Source organism: Rhododendron vialii, chromosome 8a (genome assembly GCF_030253575.1).
Source record: "Rhododendron vialii isolate Sample 1 chromosome 8a, ASM3025357v1".
Taxonomy (NCBI): domain Eukaryota; kingdom Viridiplantae; phylum Streptophyta; class Magnoliopsida; order Ericales; family Ericaceae; genus Rhododendron; species Rhododendron vialii.
In genome coordinates this window covers 23,107,382-23,130,466 of record NC_080564.1, presented here as the reverse complement: position 1 = coordinate 23,130,466, position 23,085 = coordinate 23,107,382, and the positions used below count along the sequence as shown (strand labels likewise).

The following is a 23,085-nucleotide window of genomic DNA, read 5'->3' as shown; positions in this document are numbered from 1 at the left end:
TGTCTTTCTTTCAAAAAAATTATAAATTTCGATCATATTTTTTTACTTTTCTAATTCCTCTCAACAAGACGAATCAATAAGTCACAAAAGTTTAACTCAAAACAAAAAAATGCAAAAAAAATGAATAAAGACAAAAAAAAAAAAGTCATTTGGACTTTTTAATCCAAACCTACCCTCCGTTCTGTTGAACTTAACTTAAATTTGGGAATTTTGTCCTTATTGAATTTTTTTCGCATTTGTTAGTTTTGCGCCAAATTTTTATGAGTTATTGATTCGTCTCGACGAAAGAAATCAGAAAAGTAATTTTTTTTTACTTTTACCCAAGTATTTTGAGAAATAACCATTTGAGACGAATCAATAACCCACAAAAGTTTGACGCAAAACTAACAAATGTGAAAAAAAAAACCAAATAAGGACAAAACTCTCAAATTTAAGTTAAGTTTAAATTAAGCTCAAGAGAACAGAAACAGACTAAAATGATTCACACCTAAACTTTTTCCAATCAAATTATAAGTTTTCATCACTGAACCAACAACCTCCGCCGCTAGTAGCCTATTTCTTGTAACGGTAAGGCAGGAGACGTGGGACCATCAAGTCGTCTGGGGCGTTCGTTTTGGGATTTTGAATTTTGATTTATAGGTAATGAGTATAGAGAGAAATAAAATAATGATTGAAAATAGGGATAATGGTCAGGGGGAGATAGAAAAAAAAATGAGAGTAATTTAGAAAAAAAATAAGATAATTATTAGAATTCAAAACGAACAGGGTCAATATTCTAAACCTTGGGGCTCTGTTTAGAGCAAAATGGTTTTTGACGGTGATGGCCCTTATTTTGATCATTTACCGTTGACTTTTGAGTTTGATTTTGCCTTCTTTATTTATACTAGAGGTCGGGCACACACAATATTTGTACAAGTCGAATTTGAACAAAATTTGTGAAAAATTAATCAAACATTAAATGAAAAGCTATTGTGCAAATTTTGACAAAATTCAACTTGCGTCGTTTCATCATGTGTCCCGACTGCTAGTTAGGGACCGTGCTCAGAAAGAAAGGCTCTAGACCCGACCCGGACAATACAATCAGTTTATCAGTTTTGGATAATTTGCCTTTTCCTAATTTTACTAACGGGAACCAAAGGGAAAATTTCCTAATTTTACCAACAGTTATTCCCCATATATGAAGAACAGAAATTCTAATCGGAAAAGAAAATATTGGGAAACACATAAACGTACAAACAAAACACCCTCTCTTTTTTTTTTTTTTTTGAAAATGTCACTTCATTTCATCACCCGAAGGAAAAGATTTCATCACAAATACAAGGAAAGAACCAAAACTACCAAATCGAGACACGAGTTACTGCTTAAGCACACATGCTGCATACTCTAAAGAAACCCTACCAAAGCAAACCTACACTGCGTGCTGGTACAAGAGAGCCGTCAGCAACTCAGAAGTAAAGGCTCCAAAGAACCCCAGCTCAGACCTCAAACGATAAGCGCAAGGATGAAATCGACAATCGGACACGGTACTCCGAGAAGGCAACACCAACTACCCTATACCGACACGAACAAAAGATCGCCTCTCCAGGGTGAGCCTCCGCTGGCACGTGAGGCTTCGGCGCGACGCATCGCCACAGCGGCCATAGGAAACCACGCTGACAAAACCAACAACCTACCAAAACCCTAACCTAAAAAAAACTGGAAAAAAAAAAAACTGAACAGCCACCAAAAGCCATTGAGTTACTGCCCTGATTCAACTCGCCGAGTCGCCCAGCTGATTTTTTTTTTTTTACTAGAAAGTAAACTCGATTTATATATAAGCAAAACACAGTACAATAAAAGGGACACTACCGGTCCCAAAATACAAAAACTAACAAAATAAAATAAAATACTACAAACTAAAAAAATCGCATGGAACCACGACGCCGGAGCTTGACCCGTCGAACACACTTGTGAAGAGGGGTTGGAGAGGCTAGGTATGAACATAGAGCAAGCCCTCCTGGATGATCCACCGCACCAACTTGAACTCGTCCCGCCGCAGACTGAAGACAGAAGCCGCTGCAGATGCCGTCTTCGTCGCCGGTACGCTAATTCCGAGAAAACCAAATATAGAACTCCAGACCTAGCTCTTGAGTCCAAAAATGGAGGGGAGAGTGGGAAATCTCAACTCCCAAAGGAGAGAGTCTCAACCACCTCATAACCATGGGCTCAGCGAGAAGAGATAGGAAGAGGAGAGAGGCCGAAAATGGGGGATTAAGAGGAGATGAGGAAGGAAGAGGGGGGGGCGGGTGGAGGGAGGAACCCACCCGAGACTCTCTCTCTCTCTCTCTCTCTCTCTCTACCCTTGCTTTCTTTCTACGCTTTGGACTTCTTTAGGTGTGTAGTTGCCCAGCTGAGTTGAAGCAAAGAGTCACCAAGCAAATCTGAAAGCTGTCCGGCTTTTTCCTCGAAATGAAACCAAGCTCCATCGCCGGCCGCTTGTGAAATCCGGAGCCTTATTGCGTCGGGGGGGGCCCCAAACCACCCAACGTCATCTCCTCGTCAGCCCAAACAGAAACCCTAACCAGAAGAGGGAAGCGGCTAGTGGTGGCTAGAGGAAGAGGCGGCGGAGGAAGAGGTAGCAGGGGGAAGAGGTGGTGAGGGAAAGGGGCGGAGAGCAAAGGCGGCTAGACAAAGGGGTGAAGCAAAGGCATCAGAGGCAGGAGGCGGCGGGAAAGGAAAATGAAAGCGGATAGGGCAAGTTCTGGCAGGGCCATGGAAAGGCCGGCGGTGGAGATGACGATCGGTTATGGGTAGGAAGCGGGACGGGCGAGGGTGGGGCACAGAGGCGGCAGCCCCATCGCCAAAACACAACACCAGAGGCCACAAACTAGACAAAGGGATGGGGGATTGAGAATAGGCAGGTGAGGTGGATGAGGGGGAAGAGAGGAGGCGCAGAGGAGTGGTGCGGTGGAAAAAGGAGGCGGAAACCCTAACCCTAGGGTAGGGTTGAAGAGGAGACCAGGCGGCTCCTAGAAATACCCTTTGTTGCCTAAGAAATTGAAGAAAGTAGAGGTGTAAAAGATTGGTACAAACCTAGTTCCACATGTGACACATGCATTTTATTTCTATTTGTTAAAAAAAAAAAAAATTCGATAGAAGCCTTTGGTGAGACGGACTCACTGGCCGATCACGTTATTCAAATCCGCTAAATTTGGGTCATGACATGAAATCTACTCTGCTAAATGATGTTAACTACCTAATCGTAAGGCAGCAAACGTCTTCTTTTTCTGGCGTACCAAAAAAAGGTTTAGAGCATGCTCCAATTTTCAAATTCTTGTTCCCCGTTGTCATTGAGTGAAGATAATAGTAGTAATTTTAGGTTGAACAATGACCTTAGAAGGAATTAGTGGCTGGTCAAACAATGCTCAAAGGCTGGGGAGTGGAAAATTGTACTAGGCATAAAACGGCGCCGCAGGGGGTCGCAACTCACCCAGCTGTGATTAACTCACAGGCACAGCAGGGCCTCCAGAAAAATGCAATGCCTTCAGATAAGTCTGCTGGATGTGAAGGCAAGAAAACTTGAAATCTGGACACACAAAAAAGGGCTGGAAAAAAGCCAAATCTGCACGCCTGGCAATTACAAAATACTAAGAAAAATACTACTACCACACTTTAGAAAATTGATAGTTCAAAATAGAATAGTCCGAATGGGAAACCAGCTCAACAGACAAACAAGAACCTGCTGTGCACAGCATCCCTTAAACAGGGATCTAAAGGCCACAATGTGCAAATAAAACAAAGAAAAACCGAAGGCTAGTGAACGTCTACCTACACTAGAAAATTCAAAGTATTTCTTGTCACTTTTATATCCGCTCAAGTCATACATCTATTGCATCTTCAAAGGACTATGCTCAGGCATCCCACAAATTATGTGTATGACTCAGAAGACTTATTGTATTAGGCACTCAACATATTCTTCAATAGCTGCATTTCTTTTCCGAGTATGTATCAGCTCAGAACTCTGTATCAAAGCAAGCTACCATGACCTTTGAAACCATAGACCTTGCAAAAGGGATGTAGCTCAAGCTATACCTGTTAATCACATGAAAGAGGTAGGTATGCATATTGAATTATTGATACAATAGAACACAGAGTTTGTCAAGAGACATTGATGAAGGGTTTACGGTGATGGCCGGAGTTTTGGTTTGGTTGTGTTTTCCAGTGGTTTAAGGGGCAGCGGTGGCGGTGGTGGTCAGGGGTGGAGGCTGCAGTTGCTTAGGATTAGGGTTTTCCATTTTAGGTGTTTTCTTTGGACAGATCTGTTTTGGGCCGGGTTCTTTTTGGGTTTTGTGTAGGTTCCTTACCAACATTTGAGTTTTTTTCTTTTCTGTTTTTTTAAAATAAAAAAAAATGTGAGCTGATATGTAGTGATAGGTTGAGCTTGTTTTCTTTGCAGGACGCTCCCTGGTGTGTTGCTACAGGGTTTCTTTGTATCGTTATCCTAATGATATGGAAACTTATTTTTTCGCTAATAAAAAGAAAAGAAAAGGTGTTAATGGTACAAAAGCTGCTGAAATCGGTGTAGCTGTGTCGTATTTCCTGCATATATGAGAGCAAGAGAGCCCTAGAAGGAAGAGGTCAAAAGATTTTCACCAATGCTTTTTTCTTGATATTAGTTTTGTGAGCCAATGTTTAAACTTCAAACAAGTAGCATCATTTGATAGATACTCTTTGATGTCATGGAAACACATGCAAGCAAGTCAAGCCCCATTCATCCATAATCAACCCATACGAAAGAAACACAAAAGAAACATACGACATTTTTAACGTACCAAATAAGTGCACCAAACTCCAACATGATTGCCAAAAGTGTCAATAGCTTGTTACGAACCTGCTCAGTATGGTAAACTAGAAATGAACATGAGAAAACAAAAAGTATCCCGCAGCAACTTATCATGAAAAAAAAGTTACTTATCAAAAAATTATATATTTCAGTCCCCTTCCTATGAGGGATCTCTCATTTGGCTTACATAGGGACCTCCCATTTCCGGGTCATATTTTGATGATCCAAAACGTTCAACTTGTTTAAAACACGTTTTTAAGGGTACTCGTGACTCGCGAGAAATCAGTTCAAAATATGACCGAGAAGTGCTTGACCCAAATAGTTCTTCATAAAGCTTGACAGGAACTGTTTTCTGAAAAACTTTTTGGATGAAGCACTTCCCGGTCATATTTTGAGCTGATTTCTCACGGATACCCTTTCAAGGAAACCTCCGCCCAAAGGGTGTAGGATAATATGTAAAAGGTGCATTGATGTCCGAGAAAGGTGTATAGATATTTATGAAAGTATATTAATATCCGTGAAATAAGCATTGATATGCGAACTTGTTTGGAATCATGTGCACATTATACTCTGCCTAGTGGGCGGAGATTCGGATCAAAAAAAAAAGTGGGCAGAGATTAGCAAAACCGCCCTTAAAAACATGTTTTAAACAAGTTGAACGGTTTGGATCATCAAAATATGACCTAGAAATGGAAGGTCAGCACCTAAGCAAAATGAGGGATCCCTCATAGGAAGCTCACTGTCACACAGCTTGTAAAACAAAGGGGCAACGAAGAGTGTTTAAAGCAAAGGGGTGTGTGTGTGTGTGTAAAGCAAAGGTTGGAGCTTGCCCTACATTGGTTACTAATTATCACCCCCAAAACTAGTATGAGTCTGGGACCTCTTGGCATCCTCTCCACTAATTGCCATTTAGTTTTGAGTTGGATGCTTTAACATATAACAAAAGCACAAGGACTTACATAGAGAGCAGAGAAGATTGCAATTATCATGCTTCCAATGTATATCGCGGTTGCATAAATACGAACAGGGTCAAGCATCATCGTCACTTGCCGTTTCGGGCCTATGAGAAATGCTGTGCTGCCATACAAAAGACCCCAGCTTAGAATCTGAAATACATAGAGACGCAACGACTATATTACAGGTATGACGAATAAATAAGTATATACAGCTCTTTCATTACTTACACGTCATTACTTACATGAAGGGGAAACAAAGGGGAAAACAATAAAATTTATCAAAACCCTGTCAGCAAGAGACCAAGACAAAAACAAAACCCAAAACAAAATGTGAAAACTGTGTTTTAGAATGAAATTTAGCACATATATTCAAGTTTTAGACAAGATAATACCAAAAGTGACGTCGAAGACCTAGATGAATATCTAATGAACTCAACCAGCCAAGTCCTGCACTCAACTATTTGGTGATATTGGGAAGACCTTACCACGTGGGCCAGGTGGCTGGTTTCAATTTCCACATTCCGAAATTGGTATTAATGTGTAGGTTGTTTAATTCAAGATGGATAAACAGAGAGACTCTTGCGATGATTGTCATCACTTATAATTGTGGACGTAATTAAATTAAATTTCATTGTATCCCAAAAGCTTATGTCAGAATCAGCCCATAAGTTTGCAGCTTTGTGCTGCCACATTCAGAAAAGGTCCTATCATGGGAGGAATAAGTTGACTTTAGTGGATTGTAACACGGTGTGTAAAGTAATAACAGCTAGACGTTTGGGAATGGCAAGGCTCAAAATATTCAATAAGGTGTGTCAGGAAAAAGGCCTTTTACATTAGCTTGTCTGCTTGTGGTAGTCATAAATAGTTTATTTCTTGTAGTGTGGTTAAAATCTTGCTGTCATTAGTTTTGGTAGCGGAAAAAGTGAAACGAATGAAGTGTGGGTATGTTATACTTTGTTATAAAATATACATGTTACCATGCATGTTACAAGTACACTAGTTGAAATTGACTATTAAAGCTAGGACGTCGAAAACAATGAAAATCGGGCTGAACAGTTTAAATAAGCTATCACAATGCTCTCACATCTATAGTGGTTTTCGTTCAAAGTAATTTGAGGTTTGGGACAATGACTAGGAGGTAAATGCAATTGGGAAAATGACAGCCCAAGACGTGTTTTGATAATTAATATCCGCCAAGGACATTTTCAGCATTAACAAATGTTCTCAGCATGTCCTTGGCGGGTATTAATTATCAAAACACGTCATTGGCCGTCATTTTCCCAATGCGATTTCGTTCACAGTAACTCCACTCAAGACAAGGGAAAAGATGAAGCCAAACAGGGAAAGTAGTCAAGACTGGAGAGATTAGACGAACTTACCGGCTGAACATGATGAACCTGAAAGGATGAACAAATTCATCCAAGCTTCAATAAAATATACCTCACATCTCTACTGGTTTTGCTTCAAAGTGATTTGAGGTTTGGACAATAACTAGGAGGAGATGTAACGGCAGTCAAAGCAAATAAGGGAAAACATGATAGCAAACAGGGGAACAAGTCAAGGCTGGAGAAAGTAGGTGAACTTACTGGCTGAACATGATGACCGTGTGAGGATGAATGAATTCATTAAAATTTCAATAGAATATACCAAAACTGCAATGAAGATCTCTATTACTGGAAACTAGAACTAGTTACATTGATTGGAAATAATTTAATAACGGTTTGTGATACAATATTAATATTAGAACTAAGACATGGAAATAATGGCAAGAAGTACAGAGTTGCACAAATCTAAACACAAACCTCCCCAGCGAGAGCAAATTGCCAAAGGTGAAAGTTATTCCAAACTTGATGGGATTGAAGAAAACAAGGAAAGACTGCAATCCACGCAGGGGGAGAAAGGGAAATTAGTATTCGAAGGCATTAAATTTTGTTCCAAACCAAATAAAAACCATCCAACCAGATAGTTATCATACAGTGTGCTCTAAACCAAAAAGAACCATTAAATAGCATAACCATGTGATACCTACTCTATTGTGAAATAGCACAAGTTAAATATTGCAAGCTGGAGAAAACGACAAAAAGTTTCAAGGAAATCACAGAAGTTGTCAATGGAACAAATCCAGAAGTTTCAAGGAAATCACAGAAGTTGTCAATGGAACAAATCCAGAAGTTTCAAGTGTACATCACATAAGTTATCAATGGAACAAAGCCAAAATCAAAAACACTTGAAAACTAATTGACACATGATTTCATAAAACAACAGGTTTAGTCAAAGACTCAGAGGCTATAAGCATTCATGTCATTCAAAATAAACAATAAATGACTACTCGATCTTCAGGACGGATGGACGGTATGGCTCCTGCCTTGACCTTTGCTGCTGATGAGTATCTAAATAAAACAGGTTCCACTCCAGCTACTGATAGCTTTTGGTCTCAAACCCACAATGTAAATCCATGCATACATGAAGAAATGGTATTCATGGAGAGGGAGAGGGAGAGAGAGAGAGAGATGGCATAAACAATGAGATACATTTGCTCAGTTGTAGGCGGTGGTGGTTCTTTGCTCTTGTTGACCAGTGTTGCAGTGAGATTCACTCGAGTGAAGCTTCAGTCAATTCCACAAACCCAGTCAAGGTGGTTAAGTGATGCGGTTGTTGATGGTGGTAGGCCATGGTTGGGTGCTTCCCAGGGCCTGGGGACAAGTTTCACTGTTTCAAACAGTGTGGAGAGTGGTTTTGCGTGGGTCGGAAGGTGTGACAATGGCTGACGATGGTGGTTGGCTAGCGTTGGAATTTGGGGCCTGGTCCAGGACCAAATCGGGTCGCTCATGTGGGCATGACTCGGTGACCCAATACTAGAGAGTTCTATCTCAACTTGGAGATAAGATAGAAGAGGTTGAAGTAATCCTCGTCTCTTAGGATTAGAGGACTTTTAAAGCATCTAGGATGCTCTCTCTCTATTTAATTCCTGCAGAATGTTCATAAAGATACAGACAAGAATATACACAAGAGATATACAAAAATATAGAGTTCTGGGAAACTCTCTCTCTCTTCAATAGTTCTCGCTCTTCGATAGTTCTCTCTCTACACCATTAAAGAGCAATCCGAGCTTTTGCACCGTGGAATTGAGGGTGATACATGATCCTCAGAGTATCACTCCATCGCAGGAGTTTGTTGCTGATTTAGTACGTGATCGAGGGTTCGTAATCCATCCACCAAGGTCTGGTTCGGTTAAAGTTCGCGAGAGGTAACCTGAACCACCCGTTTCCGCACTTGTTATATATTCTTTAACAGCTAGGGTAGTTGATCGTGCTGGCGGTTAAGCAGGGAAGGGAGAGTGAGAGGAATAAATAAATTGCACTTCAAATTTCTATTTACGTTACAATTGGCAATGCTTGAGAAATAAGAAACACATGAGACCATGATTTTTCCAAAAAATTAAGACACACACGAACATGTCAGTGAAACAACGACAAATCAAAAAGCATAGAATAGCACAACATTACAAATTCATATAAAAGACTCAAACACGAAGTCTATCAAATCACAAGTATGAAATAAAACCCACAACATTAGCCGTGTAATGATAAACAAATAACCATCACCATAAAAGTCTTCCAACAACTAACCATACACGACAATTGTGATCCTACCCAAGATTTGTATAATTGCATTCTAACTTAATAACGTCTCCCCAACCTTTGCAACACGTCCAACTAACAAACTAAAAGGAATATTGTACGTATCTGGAGTGTCTGATCAAGTCGTGTCCACCACTTGTTAGACATTTATATGTGAGGCTGATAGATGTGTTCGTACTTCTTAGCTTGACAGGATTGTACTGGATTTGGAACAATTTTCATGATGTGTCCCAAGGGTTGTCTGGCGAATGAAAGCATTACGGTTTGGTTGCAACTTCTCAAAGGTCAAGACACAACATCCAGCTTCAAGCTCCTCATTGCCCAAAATCTTCCTGGTAGCCTCCCTAAATGTGATAGTCTTACCATCAATATTTCTTCTCAATGAGCAACTCTTGAACCTTGAACATTTCTTCTCATTGAGCAACCCTCGAACTTCCACTTCAGGTTCGTGGCTAGCTTTGTATGGGCTTTGGACTAGCCTAATAAGGTGCATATCTAATTGATAGGTTAAGAGACAAGAGTACTCCTTGGGCCCTACCTACGAGCTATTCATATTTGATCCTGGAGGACAATTGTTTAATGCGGTCATTATCTCTTAATATAGGATTTTACCTAGTAGTTTTAGTTGTTATTTTCAGAGAACTTTCAATGAATCTAGTTTATGTTCATTTTATTATCTTTTGAAGACCTATTTAAAGTATGTATTCTTTTAATTCAGTTAGTCGATGAAATATCATTACATACTTAGGCACAGGGATGTCTACAGTTCCTTCGGTACAGGGATGCCTAGGTTCTTCGTTTTAAATTTTATTCTTGATTGGTCTGCATACTCCAATCCTCTCCCGCCCATACCCCCAATGATTGGGGACACCATGGGTTCTGTTGTTGTTGTTGTATTGGTCTACATCACTAATCCTTGCAATGGTTCTCTATATACAATTTGATCAAGACTTTTCAGATGCCTGCGTAGCTTATTCCTGTAATTATTTACACAAATGGAGAAAAGGAAATGAAAGCCTTTCAGAGTTGGCTTCAAAGCCCATTACAACATAACCCTTAAGAATCGTGGAACCCTGATATGATAAGCACTTCAAAAGAAGCATTGTGATCAGGTTGCTAGTTTTACTTATTAGGGCATTGTGGCACTCGTCTCCAAAGACGTTTTGTCAAGTACTACAAATACAAAACTAAACCCATTCGAAATAAATTTGCTCATACTTCATGATGGAGCTTATCCCACATTGGTTAATTATCTCTTCCAAAACTAGTATATGAGCCTGGCCAGCCTCTCCACTCATTGCCAATTGGTTTTGAGTTGGATGCTTTAACATGTTATCAAAGCTAGGATTTCATAGAATTTGTTCCCGCTTGTTTGTGCTATAAGTGCACCGTTGATTGTTGTAATCCATGCGTTACGGATCGTTTGTTTAACTCTCCACGTGCGAGTCGGGGGCCGCACATACAGGGGAGTGTTGTGGTTTGTCCCACGTTGGTTAATTATCTCCTCCAAAACTAGTATATGAGCCTAGGCGGCCTCTCCACTTATTGCCAATTGGTTTTGACTTGGATGTTTTAACACTTCAATACAATTAGAACTTATTTTTCCCGCAAAGAAAAATCTGGTTTCACAACCGTCCTTATACGCACATCAATTTTGTCCTTACATTATGAATATGAACCATTTTCAAAGTCACCCTTACCATCAATTTAGGGGAGGTCAAATCTCCTTATTGGGTTGGTGGAATGTTCTAAAGCACGAATGAGGGGGTGATACTGTTTTGTGTCTTTGGAGTGGGTATTAGGTGGGTTTTTGATAGGTTTGCGCTAAGGTATTAGGTTTTCTAAGGTATTGATTTGTGTGATACTATTTTATACCAGGAGGTGCCTCATATCATCTCCACCTAAGCAACCGTAAACCACATCAACATTTTCCTTGACTAAATTGGCGGCAAGGCTGGCATTCAAAAATAATTCCTGATGTAAGATCGAAATTGACGCGAAAAATAATACATAGACGATTTTGAAACCTGTTAGATAACTCATAGACAAAAAACCACTTGTTATATGTTGTTATTGTGCATACATCACTGTTGATACAGTTTACAAAGGGGGCTATCCTACTCCCAATGCAGGTCCCTCTTCAGAAATTGATACCTTATGGCTGAACATCTACTTTTTCTTTGATTGATAGTATAAGGTTCTGAATAACAATGCTCGAGTTCAATAACTTCACTCATTACATCTGCGTCATGTAGCCACTTGCAACAAAAGGGCTAGACATTCATACAACAAAACTTTTCATCACTATCAAGGCCATGATATTAAGGATTCAAGCGTAAAACATATATAGACTAGACAGCCAAAGAGAGTTTCACGCACAATATAGGACGGAAGTTTAAATTATGCAGCACTTAGACAGAGCAGCAAGGGAACTGCAGATTAGATAAACTTACCAAGAGTGTGCATGTTAAACCAGCAACCAAGCATATCACAAAACCGTGAAGCCTCTGTTTAACACGAGAGCAAGAGAGAGAGCAGTTATTCGAAGTTCACCACGGATCTTGCAGGAAACATACCTAAACATCATTAAAAAAAGAGAGAGAAAAGAAAAAGACAACAGCTCAATCCTAAGAAGTACTGGCACGTCTAGTGGTCTCTAGTATCCGTATCAGACGACAACACTTTTAGAGACACTCCGAAACGTGTCTGGCGCACCAAACTATGCATCTGATATGTTTCTTATTTCTTTTGTAGTCAAACAAGTGGGGAACACTCTCGGCACACTTTGGTAAGTATAATGTTATCCATAATTTGATATGTAAATTTTGTTTCATTCCGATATTAGTATGCAAGATGCACCTATAAGACAAAGGGTTTCTAGCTATAGGACCAGCCCTACACATTGTGGGGCCCAGGCAAACTTATTATAGCAGCCCTATGTTTATATCCATGTTTCCAAAGGCAATTCTGGGGCTCGCTTTGAGGCTCGTCTTGAGGCAAGGAATAGCAAAAACACCCCTAAGCGTTGATTTTTGGGCAGAGAACCACACAGGTGTTCGCCCGTCCATTGGAGGCATACAGATGTGTAAGCTTTGCACGCCTTTTTCGCCTAGATGACGGATAGCAAAGGCATCAGAAGAGTCGGTTCCACAAAGTGTTTAGGATGAAGACGAAGGGTTTTCGTGTATTTGCAAGACGATTTAGAATGCTTTTAAAAGTAGGATCTATTAATGCACTATTTTTTTATGCTTTAACATGCTTTTTTGTGAGAGGCACTTTTGTTTGGTGCAAACACAATACCCTCTTTCTTTGGGATTTTTAATAAATTTTATTTTTTATAATACAAAAGTAGAAACTCCAAAGGCTTATGCATCAACACCTTGAGGCTTATGACTCGCCTAATGAGAGGTCAACAGCCTCGCCTTGCGCCTTCATCTCTGAAAACTTTGAATCACAACCACCAAGTTTCTTTTCCCTTCTCTGTTTCTTTAGTAACCATTAATCAAGTTGCCAACGTTGTGCAAAAAGCCAATTTTTTGCCTTGTTCTAAGGCCACTTGAAAAATTTATCTGCCTCGGGACTTCATTAACAACCATTAGTTATTGTACTTTCATTGTCAGCCGCCAAACTAGGTTACAAGAGTTCCCAAACAAGGTGACGGCATCAAGCATATAAGAAACATCTCAGTGCAGAGGTCCCAAAAAAATTCGTTATTCATTTCTCTTACCCGTTTTTCCCCACTACAAGGCACCGATAACATAACAAAAAAAAAAAAAGGAAACAGGAAAAACTCAAAAAATTCATGTACGGAAAACTTTTGTGACCTTGAACTCACCCAGTATCAATCTTCCTCTTCAAGAGTTCAAAATTTAGGCCTAGGTAGTGTTTTGACCGGGATTAATACCAGCAACCAATTAGTAAAGATCTGGAAATGGCTAGCAAAGGAGAGAAGTTTCTGTTGTTTTGATAACAATGTTAAGTATCCGACTGATCTCTCCAAATTTATCTGGATAATTCACTCGATCTTTACAGTCGACTAAAAATTGGGCAGATAAAAACACATTAAACCTAAACATTTCTCTTTCTATAAACATTTCACAATTTACAACACTGATATGGAGTATAAGTAATCTAGATCTGAGTCATACACTCTAACATTTGATATGATATAGGAATACAGAACAATGACAAACTGAAGACATTGCTGCACCTAAGTAAATCTATACGCGTTTGTCTATGTGTGCGCGTGCATGTGGAGAGAGAGAGAGAGAGAGAGAGAGAGAGAGAGAGAGAGAGAGAGAGAGAGAGAGAGAGAGAGAGAGAGAGAACCTGTTTGGTGGACAATGTGCAGTTGCGGTTGAAGTCGTCCAAGAAGGCAAAAGAAGTCTCATCTTCAGCTGGGAGTTCGTCTTCCACCTCCATCCCCACCAGAATCTTTACCTTCTCAAAAGCTTGATTCATCTTGTCCATCCCCCACCAAACTCAATCTGATAACTTCTCTCTCTCTCTCTCTCTCTCTCTCTCTCTCTCTGAATATGTTTACCGGTGTACCGTAAACCGATCTAACAGCTCGTTTGGATTAAAGAATTTAAGGACAAGAGAAAAGAAACTGAGGGAGAGGGAGAGGGAGAGGGGACTCTCTCTCACGTTTGGATGATCAGAAAGGTGAGAAACGGTGGGAGAGGGTGAGAGATCGTGGGACGGTGGGAGAGCAGAACCCTTTAAAGAGCCCAGTTTCTTTCTCACCAAAATTGGTGAGATTCCGTGAGGAAGGAAGAGGTTGCCAATCCCAGCTACGCCGCTCCTCTCGCCGCCGCCGCACCACCACTTCGTGTCCTCAACCCACCATCACCGCTGCAACCTACCCCTTAAATCGCCGATGCAACCCCAGAGAGAGAGAGAGAGAAATACCTTTTACTTTGGGGCTGGAGAGAGAAATACGAAGCTTTGCTGGAGTCCGCGGCGAGGCTCGATGTGCTGTGCGGCACCTGCGACGCTAGAGGTTTGGACTGGTAGAGAGATGGACGTTGTTCGAGTTTGGACTGTGATGGAGCTGCAGGTGGCGATCGAATTTTTGGACCGGAGATGGTGCAAACGGATCGATTGTTTAGAGTCAACAAAATGAACCGTGCTACTTGCACCGACGGGATTGATACCAAATTACCAATGGCTACACTGAGCCACCCCGGTCAAATACAGATGATTCGAGCCGTTTAATATTTTTTTTTATAAAACGAGGTTCAATCTATGCAGTTGCTTAATCCAATATTTCATTTTTCATTCAGATTTTCAAAATCATGAAATTATTGAACGGATCATCCATATGAGACTTAAAGTGGACCACGCATACCCAATCGTGTTAGTCCCCTCAATTATACATGTAACGCTCTGATTTTCAGAATATTAATAAAACATTTAAAAATAAATTTTCCCAAAAAAAATTCATAGATTTACTGTGTCATCCTTTCAAAAGCATATGTCATCATATTACAACTATATCGAATTAAATTTTAAGTTTTTGAATATGTCAAAATATTACTCCTACAATTTCCAAATAAACTTTGAAGCTCTCAAAATAAAGTCGATTTAAATTAGTCAGATTGACTAAACATGCAGCAACCAAGGTTCTTTAGCTTCCTCTTCGGCAGGATTGAACTTAGTCAGGTTGTATGACACCATGTACAATGTGGTTGAAGTTAAAAAAAAAAAAAAACAATTAAAGTAGCGAGCGATCAATTTCAATTACTAACCTAACTTAATGAATTATAAAATCTCAACCTTTGAGAGACATCCTTCCATGCTAACCGCTAGGACTATGGTCATTCGTGATACCGCTCTCCCTTGCTTGCCCTAGCTGAAGCCCTAATGAAATAGCCTAAGTTATTTACTTAGCTGGAGTCATCGACAGCCTCACAATGATGAATTTTTCAGGAAACTAACTATAGTCTACTTTTTTTTCAGGCATTAATTTGTAGCTTTATATGAAAGAGAATTGCTACCACTTTAGGAATCTAGAACCTCTATGAAAATCGTGTGAGGATTTTACTGGAAGAGAGATACCACACAGATGGAGAGATCCAACGGCAAAAACCAAGACACTCTTCTTAACACAAAACACGCCGTTTGGCAATAACAACACAAACGGATTAGAAAACGGAAACTCCAAACGGAAAGGGGTTTGGGAAGAAAATCTCAGCTCTCTCAACGTTTCTCCTTCCTCCTCAATTCCCTTTTTCACCAACTACCAGATCAAACACAAATCCCTCAAATTAGCAAACAGAGTGTATTGGGAATTTTGGAATCAGAACATTTTGGCCCAATTTTTTTTTTTACACAAAAATCCATTCGTTTTAATGGAAGGCACCGGTTGGTAGTAATTGTATGAAAAACGATGCTAGAAATCAAAACCCTAGAAAGCAAGCACCCACAAAATCTAAATCCAAAAAACAATGATACGAATAACAAAATCTGTTTTCAAAAAATAAAATACAAAAAAGAAGACCCAGATCAGATGCTCTCCAGATGTGCCACTGTCATGAATCCTTGGTTTCTTGTCTAGAGACAACTCTTCTACTTGATATATTTTGACTAAGATTAATCATATCATCTGCTGTTGTTCTTGAAAAATAAAGTAAAACCCTCAAATTAAGCTTTGAACCTTACCTAATTGATCCTTACCCAATTAATTATGTAGATATCTAATTAGACATATATATCACTTTCGGTTCTCTCCCTTTAATGGGAGTTTTTCCTACCCTGTGTGGGGCTTCTGGTGTTCTTTTGGCTGCCGCAATGGAGGATTTGTGTTGCTCTCTCTGTCTGAAGGTTGGTCATAGCCGATTAGCTGGTAAAGCTTAATTGCGAGGCTCTAGTGGATGATCTTGAGTAGCTAGACCTCTTGTTTGGTTATTTACTCCGCTTAAGGCGATATCCAACTTCGATGTATTTGGTTGTTTTATAATACCACAACTCCTACTATTTTCGCCGAAAAATAAACCTTGCTTTTACTCCTTTTTTTTAACCCCCTTCCCTGGAGTAGCAACCAAGAACCACAAATCTAGGGCTTCATAAGCAAAAGGACTAAGACGTTTTTTCGTCGAGCAGTTCAGGCAGAGTGGAAGATTTAACGTGAGCGGCTACGTACCTATTTTGACGCCGACTTTTAATCTTGTTAAGAATTTGAAGGACCCAATAATAACCCAACTCTAAATGAGATTAATCTACACAAATTCTTATAAAATGGGGCCCCTAATTAAGACATTTTTATTATTTTTTTGATAAGTTCTAATTAAGACATTTTCATTAGCACCAATCGAACCTTCCTCGTGTTCACCCTCGAACAAAAACCTCTTTCAACACTCGCTCCCAGGAGACGATTTGGAACTAACCTATCAGAAAATGCAGTTATCAACAACCTAAGCTGATGTTAGAAACATTCCTGTTAAAATCACAAATTTAGAAACGTCCCTTCCTGATTCGTGCCCATGTCACGGCTGCAACCACAGCACCCCCCAAGTGCGCTGATCCTGAGATGTGACTGTCCCCCTGAAACAACAAATGATACTAGTTATACTAACACATTTCAGGAAAGTGAAGCGCTATATGAATCAGGGTTGGCGTGAAATCAAACCAAATTTTGTACCCTAAGTAGACCCATATACGACCCAACGTTTGTCTTGGAATTTATGAGGCCTGATGGGAAGGAAATATCACAAGGCTGTGGAAATGCCCCAATAGACTATCTTGTTAAGTCCCAAGGAACAACAGTGATAACTTCACAAGTGGTTTTCAAGGACAACAGTTAATTAAGCTCAATGTGCTTCTTCTTTATCTCCTTCGTTTTTTAATCTTTTTAATTTCCAAATCTGGTCAGTAGCGCATCCATGAATCATAATAGTATTAGCATTGACATGTTCGACGGGCAAGAAGTCATGGGAAGAACATACCTGTAATATTCTCAGCATATCTTTTCCAATAAGAAAGATACCCTAGAATGACATTCAGCAAAAAAAAAAAATATTGTAAGAAGTGCCAAACTAGTTTGGCCTCACGGAACCCAAATCTCCCTATTTCTTATGGTTACGGGAATAAAGTTACCAGTAAGATAGCAGGAACTGGTATGATAAATTCTACAAGGATGGTAGATTTCGGAAAGAGGAACATATCAAGCAGCATAATAGCATTCACTGCTCCACTTGCTCCCTGAACGACAAGTGCAGAATCAGAAGTCAGACGAATTGGATTATAAAGCCGATAATTAAATCGGTGAAAAAAGGAGATTCATGCATTATTTCCAAAATACATGTGCAAATCCAACACCAGGGTCGAAGATTCAGGACACATATGGACTGGGGAAGCATAGTTTCTGAGTTACTGAAACTCTTGAAAAAAGGAAGGAAGTTCTACAATATGCAAAATCATTGAAAGTGGAATCACTACATCAATACTTGAGAGCTACGGAGGAAACAAATGGTAACTGAACATAGTGCAGAAACCCAAAAACAGTCTCGCTCCAAACTTCATGAAAATAGTGTTGACAGGAGAAGAAGCATGAATAGAGCATACCAGTCCTGGAGTCCTTGATGGGTTTCGTCCATTCTGTAGAAACCAAATGGAAGCCAGACATTATTACTTTTGCAGTAGTAAAAAGGGGGTTGTCTAAAGACTCAAACAGAATGTAATACAACCATCAAAACTTCCGAGAACTAAAATCACTATCCCGAATTTTTTAGTCCAGCAACATTCTGGATGTAGTACTTAACCATTAGTGAACACACATTCAAACTCTTGTAAGATATAAAAGTGCGAGTTGTATTCCTGTATAGAAATATAAATATAGCAACAATAAAATTGGATCTCTTCTGTTCATTCATGGCATCTTATAATGTTGCAGATTATTTCGTTGTTTTTGCAAGTATGCAATTTGTACCTATGCAATGAAACCAAAACTATACTTGCTCATCTCCATTTAACTGATAATGATAATGATAGGAGCAAACATGATCTTTTAGCTGATTAAAAATGAAATCTCAATGAGATACTAAATTTAGCGACATGTAGGATTATCTGTGTACCTTCGACGACGGTGCCGTAAAGGCATGGTGCACCAAATAGAATATTGAGCCACAAACTGCCCCAGCTAAATACAACTTCAGCACAAATTTTGCTCCAAAAACTCTTCCAATCTGGACAATAAGAATTAATATGAAATTAGCAGATAGAAAATTCAACTTAAATAAACAACTAAATGGTAAACCATGGAAAGCAGTGGATTGTCTATAACTATTAACTTGCGCATCAAGTTTGAAGGTTTTGTTCCTGTGTTTGTAAACTTCTTCAGTCATATGTACAAATATAACTTGGAGTATGTCATGGAACACAAACTGAAGAAGTGAACTAGCTAATCCACCACAATAAAATTGGAAAAATGCGAACAACAAAAATTTGACAGCAATGTTAGGTATGCAGTAACAGAAATACTACTAATTAGAAGGTTATTTCCTGGCTGAAGCTAGACTTTGAATTTGTCAAAACCTACAACCGTATCAGTCACTCCAGCATCTTACTTCCCATATGTGTCATGTGGTAATAGTGACTCATTTGCCCAGGTTTTAACATCTCTGGAAAAGATAGAGTAAAAAATGAAGAAGCCTACTATGTTCAACCTTGCATTTAATGGGGGAAAGAATCAACATACAGACGTGCAGCCCTTTTTTTTTATCAACATCAGTTTAAGGTGGTATTCTACCAGAAGAAAAATATATAGTTCATTGGTTGCTACATGAGATTTGAGATTTCACTAAGCTTTAGATTGCCTTTAAGTAGTATCTTTTTTCTCAAGACTGGTTCAGGATGCGTCATCCCTTCAATCTCATTTTCCGAGAAGATGTCGATTATGCAGGAAAAACAGATCCTATGATTGACTGAAAATCTAATTAGACAAACAATCAAACACAAACACCTGACTCTTCAGTTCTATAAGGTCTTCTTTCATTTGGAAGAAGTCGAATATTCATGGAATCTTACAACTAAATAATAAATCTGGATTATGAAATAAAAATATGCATGTTTTGTACTACAGAGTCCAATACAGGTTGGTTCTAGCACATCGGTTCACAAATTCAATTGAACAAACAACAAAAGCAAAAAAAAAAAAGGCCTCGCAACTTCCATTCCTAAAAGCAAAATCTTCCACCCACTCTTAAGACAACAGAATTATGAACTTCTGTCACTAAATGAAGAAAAAGAAGATGCCAGAACAAAACTAATAGCAAGGGGAATGTAAGCATACATTTGAACCGAAGAAGTAAAGTCCGATCATATTAGAGACTAGATGACCTGCGTCAATATGACTGAATGCCGATGTTATCAACGTGTGCACACGTCCACTCTTAAAATTGTCTACTGAAATCTGCTCAGAGAACAACAAGAAAATCGTGAAATTATACCGTATCTCTTACAAACTTGAAAAGCTTTTGTTCGACAGCATGGCCCACAAATAGCCACAACTTCTTATAGAACTCACTGTAAAGTGCTTCAACATAAATTGCTGATCCGCCAATCGCCATAACATGAAAACAGCTACATTAGCCAAAACCAAGCCCAATATAACATTATTAGCACCTTGCCTTCGAAGCCAGGATTTCCTATCAACAAAAAAAATTAAAGCACGATAATTGCCGGAGCTCTATAGACAACTTTCAGAAATAAAATACCCCATGTACAGATGTGTGAAACAATTTCTGCGGGGCATCATTTCCATAACCAAGCCATAAAACATGGTCTTCAATAGAAAGCCATATAGATAACACGCATGTAGGTGGCTCCCACTAATGAAACTAGTAGTTCTTAAAAGTTTAAACGAGAGCTAAAAAGCCAATAAAAAAGCTTTGTAGACATGAGTTTTAAGACTAGCAAATTGAGGAGCAAAATTGTTAATGAAATGCAAACCTGAATGGATATTAGCAGAAACGAAAGTAGTAAATGAAACAGCTTTAAAAGGAACATGAAATATGTTTGGAAGGTTGGATTTGGCAGAAGTAGAGAAGATAACAAGGATCTTCACCTTTTCTACCAAAAGGTTCAACAACCATACAGAGTGATGCTGTGACTTTGTAAAGAGTGAGATCAATGATCATATGAGAGTAAGGTAGAAAATTGGCAACTGAACCTTGACTTGACAGTCATTGGTTTACAAAAAACTGTTTTGAAGATGTCGAAAGAAAGGTAGAAGAGTCCACTTTGATGACCTTCATGAGAGAACTAATATTTCCTAGAAACACATGAAAACCATTAACGTGCTACATATTGATTTAGTTTATGAGGGTTGCTTTACCTTCAGCCTCAGGAGGACATCTTAAAATATTGATTGAGAACTTAAAAATAAAGAGTATTTGTCCAACACTGGCAACCTACTCCTCAGTAGGGTGAGTTAAAACGTTCGAGTTCTTGAACCTGTGCACACATGTACCCTTAGTATTCTACATTGAGAGGTTTTCCTAGAACCACTAAATTAGTATGTACCCGAGGATTATTGTTCTTTCTCCTTTACTTCCTTCGAGTCAAATATCTGTGACAATTCTTTTTCTATAGAGCATGTGAAATTCTTTGGCGTGCCTCAACATTGAGTTGACATAGAACTCAAGGGAAATTTAGGACTACAATTTCTTTTCTTTTTAGGCTTCTTGCTATCAACGGCTCCATAAAATCAGCTGAAGTGCGAACCAAGAGATTAACAACTCTTGTAGGCTATGTCCACCCAATTATAGCAGAAAATCTCTCATAACACCACTAAATAAAACGATCATGAGTATAATACTCCAGCAAGTACGAATATGGATGTGTTACCAATTTCAGAAAGAAGGGACACCCTTTTTTACTACGTCAAATTTGGATAAATACCAAACCAATATCTGATTAAGGCTTTTATTGTCAAAAACATATCATAGGGTAAATTTTCACACTCCCTTTTTTCCGATGGGTGCACTCCATTTCTTATCCTTTAGTGAAACTTTTATGAGAATTGAAACTTTTATGAGTAATTTTCATACTAAAAGACAAAATGTGGGGTGCATTATTCAAAAAGTGAGTGTAAAAATTATTTCCAAAAAATATAGTAGTATTATTACAGATACATGACAAAAAGGAACTTCAACCCCAAAAGCATCTGCACTCTTAACCAAAACCAACTCTCTCCCTCTCTCTCTCTCTCAAACACACACACTGAGTGTAGTGTGTGTGTTTGAGAGAGAGAGAGAGAGAGAGAGAGAGAGTTGGTTTTGGTTAAGAGTGCAGATGCTTTTTGGTCCAAAGGGAGAACATGAATGGTGTGTCATACCAAATGTATGAACCAAATTTGAATTGAAAGAATAAATTACACACAAGGCCGAATAGTAGTAGATGAGAGAGATAGAGGTAATTTTGGTTAAGATTACAGATACTTTTGGTACTGAAAAGCAAACAGCAATGGCGTGAAACACCTAAATGGAAAAGAGAGAGAGGTAATTTTGGTTAAAATTACAGATACTTTTGGTACTGAAAAGTAAACAGCAATGGCGTGAAACACCTAAATGGAAATCACAGTACGGTTATCCGAATCAACAATCGACACGTATAGCCCCCACCTGCTCTTTGCCATTTCATTTTCATTTTTACCAACAGCCAAAAAAACCCAGGATACATGACAAGGTTTCTTCAATTGCTTCTATAATTCGAACTCATTCAAATTCAAGAAATAAAAGAGCTAAACAGATGCGATGATTGTCAACAATCGAACTGACCGAGATCACCATTTTATTTTTACCAAGACAGAGAAAATAAACCCTTGTCCTCTTTTCGGTGTTGATTAGAAAATCTGGGAAATCAAAACTCCATTAAGAAAAACGTTTTCCAACATTTTCCTAGCAACCAAACAGATCATGAATTCAAGAACCAAGTGACTTACCAGCCTCTCAGGTGCCCCTCAAATGATGGGTTACGTTCGAAACTTCGTTTAAAGAACCCAACTCTACCATCAACAAGCCCTTTCCCTGTAGTCTTCAAAAGGGTATTCTGTAACAACTCCTTTACGATTATCGGGTTCGATACAACCCCATAAATCTTCTCCGAAAAATTCTTTTGCGGCAGCCATGAACGTGAAGCGGGGGCGAAGTGCGAGGAGAAATGGCGAAGTTGATGGGTGGGGGAGAATGTGGTGAGGTGATTTGGGTTTGTTTTGGAGAGATGGGGAAGGGTTTTTGAGCAGATTGATTGAATGGTGGGAGTGGTGCTAGAGTGGTTTTTGAGCAATTCTGAGCCTCGTTTGAGAAACAGTAGTCTCTGCATTGTGAGGGATTCAACAGTTCTGAATTACACCTCTATTTTTCAGAGGAGGGTAAATTATGGTGTACATGGAAGATTTCGGCCTCGTTTGAGAGACAGTACATGAAAGATGTGGAGGCGCATATTCGCAGTCTCGTATTTTTTTTTTAATTTATTAAATTTTTTTAATTAATTACAACATGACCCATAATGCAAAATGACCTATTGACCCTTATACCTATACATGAAATGATCTATATGCCCTTATGAACAAAACCTCTAAATTATCTTCTTTCCCCTCTCCTAAATCATCATTCACGTTTTTTTTTTTTAAAACCACGCACCAGGCGACCTCCCGGTTCTTCAT

The 23,085-nt window shown here is 39.1% G+C and overlaps 2 protein-coding genes and 2 long non-coding RNA genes across 5 annotated transcripts; all 4 read right to left on the bottom strand.

The window, feature by feature from the left end:
* Positions 1–3,627: 3,627 nt before the first annotated feature.
* On the bottom strand, positions 3,628–15,127 carry LOC131299152 (uncharacterized). Of its 2 annotated transcripts, XM_058324746.1 has the most exons (7): positions 14,331–14,558; positions 13,749–13,928; positions 11,873–11,926; positions 7,581–7,654; positions 5,782–5,899; positions 4,812–4,870; positions 3,628–4,071 (listed from the first exon to the last, which is right to left on the bottom strand). In XM_058324746.1, the coding sequence occupies exons 2-7, from the start codon at positions 13,887–13,889 to the stop codon at positions 3,993–3,995; spliced, it is 525 nt and encodes a 174-aa protein (XP_058180729.1). In that variant the 5' UTR covers positions 13,890–13,928; positions 14,331–14,558; the 3' UTR covers positions 3,628–3,992. The 2 variants fall into 2 exon arrangements, with proteins under 2 accessions (XP_058180729.1, XP_058180730.1); XM_058324747.1 differs by lacking the exon at positions 7,581–7,654 and having other exon boundaries at positions 5,782–5,928; positions 13,749–15,127.
* LOC131299153 (uncharacterized) lies at positions 4,381–4,805 on the bottom strand. The gene is made up of 2 exons (XR_009190639.1): positions 4,459–4,805; positions 4,381–4,427 (listed from the first exon to the last, which is right to left on the bottom strand). It is a non-coding gene; the product is annotated as an uncharacterized LOC131299153 (long non-coding RNA).
* Positions 6,684–7,574, bottom strand: LOC131299154 (uncharacterized). Its single transcript, XR_009190640.1, has 2 exons — positions 7,432–7,574; positions 6,684–7,363 (listed from the first exon to the last, which is right to left on the bottom strand). It is a non-coding gene; the product is annotated as an uncharacterized LOC131299154 (long non-coding RNA).
* A 1,524-nt stretch (positions 15,128–16,651) lies between the features above and the next one.
* On the bottom strand, positions 16,652–22,800 carry LOC131299151 (RHOMBOID-like protein 12, mitochondrial). Its single transcript, XM_058324745.1, has 8 exons — positions 22,363–22,800; positions 19,945–20,065; positions 19,711–19,830; positions 18,494–18,604; positions 17,985–18,017; positions 17,517–17,621; positions 17,366–17,407; positions 16,652–16,964 (listed from the first exon to the last, which is right to left on the bottom strand). Exons 1-8 carry the CDS (start codon positions 22,740–22,742, stop codon positions 16,875–16,877), a joined length of 1,002 nt encoding a protein of 333 aa, XP_058180728.1. The 5' UTR covers positions 22,743–22,800; the 3' UTR covers positions 16,652–16,874.
* Between the last annotated feature and the right edge of the window lie 285 nt (positions 22,801–23,085).